The following is a 6,144-nucleotide window of genomic DNA, read 5'->3' as shown; positions in this document are numbered from 1 at the left end:
AAATAGCAAACTCCACCAACTGCTCACTCAGCGGAAAGTAAGGGAAATGGCAGGAAAATTTATCCTTGATCCACCTCCAATTTTAAAAGTGAATGTTCAGTACATGACCAGTGTTATAGAAGTGAGTAATGCTCTGGCTAAACACTGCCAACATACCCGAAGTTTAAAAGTTGCTCCAGGCTACCAAAGATATAATGGAGAACAAAAGCCTCTTGATTTTATGATAAATAGAGAGGAATCTAACAACCTTCACTTCACTGAAAATCAGTTTGATTCAACTTGGCCATGACAAAATCTCACACAAGCTCTTTATGTTAAGTTTAATCAACAGGATGTTGCATGATGTCTTTCACCAAAGTTGTTTTAGCATTTTTCAGATCTGGCAAAGATAAGTTTTGAACAGCAAATTACTGATCAGTTGCACTGACATTGTTTTCATGTAAGATAGTTAAGATGGTCAATACAAGACTTGTATTTGGAAAAGATGGTAAAAATTAGACTGTTTTTTTTTTAAAAGAAGGGTATTTTAGCATGTGCCCAATGTGATTTTCAGTTAATGCTGATGTAATTATTCATCTAGTCCTGTGCGATAGTGAAGCATTTGCCTCCCAGCAGCATCATGTCACAGTCCTTTTCTATTCCAAAAGGGCATATGATACTGCTTGAAGGTATAGCACCTTTGGAATGATTCATAGTTAATTAGTTATAAATGATTTGTTTAACCAGACCTCTGAACTAATTGAGGAGAGACAAGAATTCCCACTATTTAAGGCATTTCTGACGTCCCTTTTTTTTCTAGGTAGGTGATACATTTCTTTTTTTTAAATTCCAAGAGGAAGTTCTTCAAGGTAATATGGTGAGTACAACCTTATTTACTTTAGCGGTCAGTGGGATATCTTCAGTCATTCCCGATGACATACTTTCCACACACTTAGGGTGTATAGAGGTTACAAGTCATCCAGTTGTTTCATGAGGTAGTGCCTCACACTTATGGTTGAACACCTTATAGAAAATACAAAGATTTGTATTCATGTACGAACTACATTGTACAAGACAAATTGCATTTCTCATAGAAATACAAACCTGAAGTCTCATTCTAACAACACATGTAACATCTCCATGTATTCTATGTATCCAAAGGGTCAAGTGAGGGTCTGTAGACAGGTGTTTGTATATGCTCTCCCTACTGTACTTTGTTAACAGAGTTTTAACAACAGATCCAGCTATTGCAGATGCTTCCAAATAAAAGACCTCAGAGTTTTAAAACTAGGAGAAATGCAATTAGCTTTAAAGAAAATATGTATGCTATTTATGCCTTCATTAATTAGTCATTACATTGAATGTGAAGATATTTTTGTACTTTATTAACACCTAAGAAATGTTTCAGTTGGCTATTAAATGGATTTTGTTTAATACAGAGAATCTTTTATAAATGGAAATGAAAAACTGTATTCCTGTAGTAATTTGTTCCCCAATTTTCATATAACATCTTATGCTTGTATGCTCATCTTAATTTTTGACCCAAAAACCATCCAGCATGCCTATATTGGCCATACCTTTGGTCCTAATTGCTCTTATTTACATCAGTAAAAATTTGTTTCCTCTAATGTGGTATATTTGTTGATTACTGCACTTTGCTCTCTGTTTGGCCACTTCAATCTGTTGAAGCTTGGGCATGAAGCTAAAGGCTTTTTTTTTTAATGTGGATATCTGCAATTTGATTAAAATTATTTTTATCTCAGGTATTACCCTCGATGCACTTGACTGTTTTAAAAGTTTTTCAGCAATAAGAGATCCTTTAAGATATGCTTTTAAGGGTAGTAGTTTTCTTGATGCCTCACTCTTTCCTAAGTAGCATATTTTCCATGTTTTTGGATAATGGTGTACTGTACAGTATTATCAGATTTAACTGCACTACTCATTCTTTAACAAAGTTGTGCTGTTATGAAATGCAGTAGGCTTCATTAAGGCACTGTTTAATTTAACAACCTGCTAGTAAAATATTTAGCAGATGGTGGAAATTTTTACATTGTTGCTTGGAATACATCTTCCACAATCAGTAATTTGTTGATTATAAAAGCTTATTTACAAAATTTTCTCTCTAGTATATAAACAATATAGTAAATAAACAACAAATGGACTTATGCAAAGAGGCTTGGAGGTTTTATGTGGAACTTGTTGGAGGTACGGGGGTTTTCTTACTCCCATTTGTATTGCTTTGTGTCATTCACTTTTTATTCTTTACACAATTCTCCGTTAGTGTATGTTTTTCAGTTTTTTTCATACCACAGTTTTTGTTTGCTCAAGTTAAGAAATAATTACCTAGTCCTGTCCAAACAAATGTGATTAGTCTGTCTTGCATCTTTTGCAATGTTTCTATTTTACTTAACTTGGGATGATATATTTGGGGAAAAGTGTTAATATACAAATGCCTCTGTAGTAGTAAAGGTTATGGCTCTTATAATAGTTTAAGATTTAAATTCATTATATTTTATATCGGCAAATGTTTTATGAGAAAAGAGTAGCAGCCAATTTGAAATATCAAGACCTCTTTGACAGCAAATGCTGGAAGAAAAATATTGGTATTTGCATAGTACGACTTGTTGTGGGTCATATATATGAAATAATTGTCATTATACATGTCTTCAGACCAACATATTCTTTAAACTAATGATATTAAGAGAAACCTGATTAAGGAAATATACTTATTCAGTGTTAGGTGTGATAGGGCATCACTTCTAATATTCAAGATTAGTTATGATGCCATTTTATATAACCTGAAGTGTGGTTTGGTAGTTTATGGTAAATATAGCTTTTACAAACTGCTGAAAACTAGGAAGAATGAATGCATCATTTAATCTTTAAACTTATTTTTGAAACTAAAATGCACTGAAAGAACATTTTAAAAGTAAGGATGTTCATGAATAACGCCGGTATTCTATTTAGTGTATTAAAAGAAATTTTTATGGTATTGCCAAATAATACTTTTTTTCTTCATATCTTACAATATGTTCAATTTTACAACTTTTCATATAATTGTCATATTAGTTTGATGGGTTGTGTGTACTTAAACAGTACAAAATTAAAATAAGAGAGCATATCAGCTGCCCTTAATCCCAGGTTTTCTACTATAAACCATGTCTTTCACACATGGAAAGTAAATTCACCTAGGGCTGAAGGCCTGTTGTACAGTAGATTGTAAAAATAATGTTTGATTGTGACTATGGCAACAAAACAGGGTAACCAGATTTACAGAGCTTTTGGGTCTTCCATGATCAACACTCCAATTTTTTCATTACTTATGAGATGCATGATTTACTGTACTGCAGATACTTTGCAATAACTGATAAACTGAAGGTTGACCCAAAAACTTTATAAACAATTGCATCCCACACTTGTGGAAACTAAGTAAATTCACCTGAAGAATTGACTGAGAAAGTCCTGTTTTTGTGACTGATAATGAATAATCTAATAATGACCATATGACTGATGAATATGAGGCTATTCCTGCAGACATGGATTTTCCTTAGTGACTACAAGAACAAGTATGATAACAAAGACAGCTTGAGTAGTATGTGGTGATAATTGCAAGACAAGATGGGCATCTTTGGTGTTTTATAATTCATGTTCTATATTCTCTTGTGAAATTTTTTACATTTTTTTCAACAGCAAATTTTTATTTATACTTGGCAGTCTTGAGTTTTATTAGCCATAAGGTGATAATTTTGTTTGTGTAACACAAGAGAACATTGGCTATAGTTGTGATCATGATTATTATTATGAAAGATGATTGAATGAATTGGGTTTTTATAATACAGAGGCAGTTTGCAACATGTGATATGGAGACGACCTTAAACTATCTATTTTCAAAATATATTTTGCATTGTATCTTGTAAATGCCACCACAAATAGATAAAAATAGTTCTATAGTATTATTGAGAATAAGAGCAACTGATTTTATTTTCAGAAATATAATTTTTTGTTTATATTATTTTTCATAACAACCATTACATTTTTAACACAAAGTATGTAGTGTGAAACAAACTGATAGCACATTTTCTGAAAAGGACTTAACATTTAGAAATAAGGTAATAACCATGTCAAAAGCAGGCAATGTATGTCATATAACTCACATTTGAAAATTGTTTAATTTAAACCACATTAATGTGATGCTCAAGTGTGCATATTCACTCCCAATGTGTTTTTATCTAGTACGGTGTTTCAATATCATTAGACAACTGACATACATTTTTATGCTGTCTCATAGTTTGGGATACACCATCAAAATAAATTAGAGAGAAAGAGAGAGAGAGAGAGACAGAGAGAGAGAAACTAGTTGATTCTACCATTAAAAGTCATGGGAGATGCACAGGTCCTGCGAGTGTTAATCAGGTTAACCTTAAGCGTCCCAGTAAAAATGGCTTTGCTCTATTTAGCGACTTATCTCACCAGCTATCATATAGTTTGAAGGAACATTCAACATGACTGAGTTCAAATGTTTTCATGAACTGAAATCTTAAACTAATCTCACATTATGTACTAATTAGGAGACTTTCATTTTCTTTAAAATAAAAAGAATAAATATGGATACTATAATTTACAGTAAATGCTGTCTGTGTCATTACAGTCAGTACACTCCAATTGGCTACTTTGCTAAAATAATTTATTAGAATTCTCTACTCCAAAAAATAGTTTGGTGTAAAATTACATTTTAACAGCACAATTTACAAGGTAGAATCTTTGTACAGAATTACAATATATCTTTATAATAGTACAATTATTAGCAATGAATTTTCCCAATCTAATAGATTACAGTACTTGTACAAATCTACAGCTACTTGAATACAATGTTATATAACAAGAGAAAGTTTCAGGCATGTTCAACCATTTGTATTAGTCAATTTAGGAGTCTCATAGCATTTTATATATATTCATAATGTAGTAGTGTTCCAATCATCCACCAGGACTATTCAAAAGGAATTTCAATGCTAGCAACTGAAATAAGTTTGATGAAATCATTAAAATTAAAGTGAAATTTGGCAACAGCAGAATACCTTAAAAGCATAAGCAAGAAACAGGGTCAAAGTAGGTTACGACTTCCATAACTTTGCATCTGGTTTCTCCACGGATATAGGGACTAAAAGGTTAGTGTTACGTATTCAGCTTAGTCAATCTGATCAAGAAACGTGCAGTGATTCTATATTTAAACATGAAATTTTATTTAACCATAAGAAAATATAAACTATACAATTTTCAATATAATTTGAGGGAGGGAATAATCAAGTGGGAAACCAGTAGGTGGATAACTCGAATCATACCATAGAAACAATTCGCTTTTTCCTGACGTCAACACCATAATCTTTGTGATAGAAATTTTCAAATCTACCCATATATAGATAATGCTGTAAACATTCAACAGGATTTTCACATAGCATTTTCCATCTAGCTCTACTTTTATGAGCCTTTTCTGAATATTCAGAAAATTTAGTTCAACTAACTCAACCGTATCACTTTTTATAAGTTAAGCTTATCTAGAGATTTGTAACTCACACTGTTATGTATACCTGGAATTGACAGAGAAAATTTTAAAATATTAAATTGCACGTAAGTGAAAATTTCCACCATGTTAGATTAAGGTGATAAATATATACATATTTCTGTCAAAACTGCTATGCAACTGATTATCACATGAACAGTGATGCATTGTACCAACCACTAGATGCAAAAAAATCAGTAGAGTGAACTTTCCCACATATCTAACAAAAGACAATCATGAAAAATAGAAAAAAATATTCTCAGAGACACAAAGTTCATTTCAAAAGGATCCTCTGCAGTGCAAAAGAAATGACTCTAGTTTCCACATAATGTGTGTTCTTTGCTAGACATAACCTAATGATTTGCTCAAAATGGCCTAACTGAGATCTCTAAAAACAAATTTTATGCTAATTAGCAATATCAAAAGTTTGTGATCTCTGGTTAAGCTTGACTCATTTTGTAGAAAGCAATTCAAGACATAGAAGAGCATGGGAGGACAGGTGACCCCATTTGCGTCAACACTCGATCTAGCCACTGGAGGGGACCGTTTAGATGCAATTCTATCCAACAAGGAGTGGATGTAACAGTCTGTCGTCTGGAAAATAAAAG

At 32.3% G+C, this 6,144-nt stretch overlaps 1 protein-coding gene and 1 long non-coding RNA gene across 2 annotated transcripts in view; one reads left to right on the top strand and one right to left on the bottom strand.

Moving 5' to 3' along the window:
• The window catches only part of LOC136855132 (uncharacterized), a 46,577-nt gene that overhangs the window by 38,636 nt on the left and 1,797 nt on the right, over nt 1–6,144 (top strand). The window lies entirely within an intron of this gene.
• The window catches only part of Smox (Smad on X), a 330,926-nt gene continuing 327,716 nt past the window's right edge, over nt 2,935–6,144 (bottom strand). The window contains exon 7 of the mRNA XM_067132007.1: nt 2,935–6,130. Coding sequence (XP_066988108.1) covers nt 6,007–6,130 — 124 coding nt within the window. The 3' untranslated portion in view covers nt 2,935–6,006. The remainder of the gene's footprint in view (nt 6,131–6,144) is intronic.

This window comes from Macrobrachium rosenbergii, chromosome 30 (genome assembly GCF_040412425.1).
Source record: "Macrobrachium rosenbergii isolate ZJJX-2024 chromosome 30, ASM4041242v1, whole genome shotgun sequence".
In the NCBI taxonomy this organism is placed as follows: Eukaryota; Metazoa; Arthropoda; class Malacostraca; order Decapoda; family Palaemonidae; genus Macrobrachium; species Macrobrachium rosenbergii.
The sequence above is the reverse complement of the archived record's forward strand: the minus strand, read 5'-3'. Positions and strand labels throughout refer to the sequence as shown.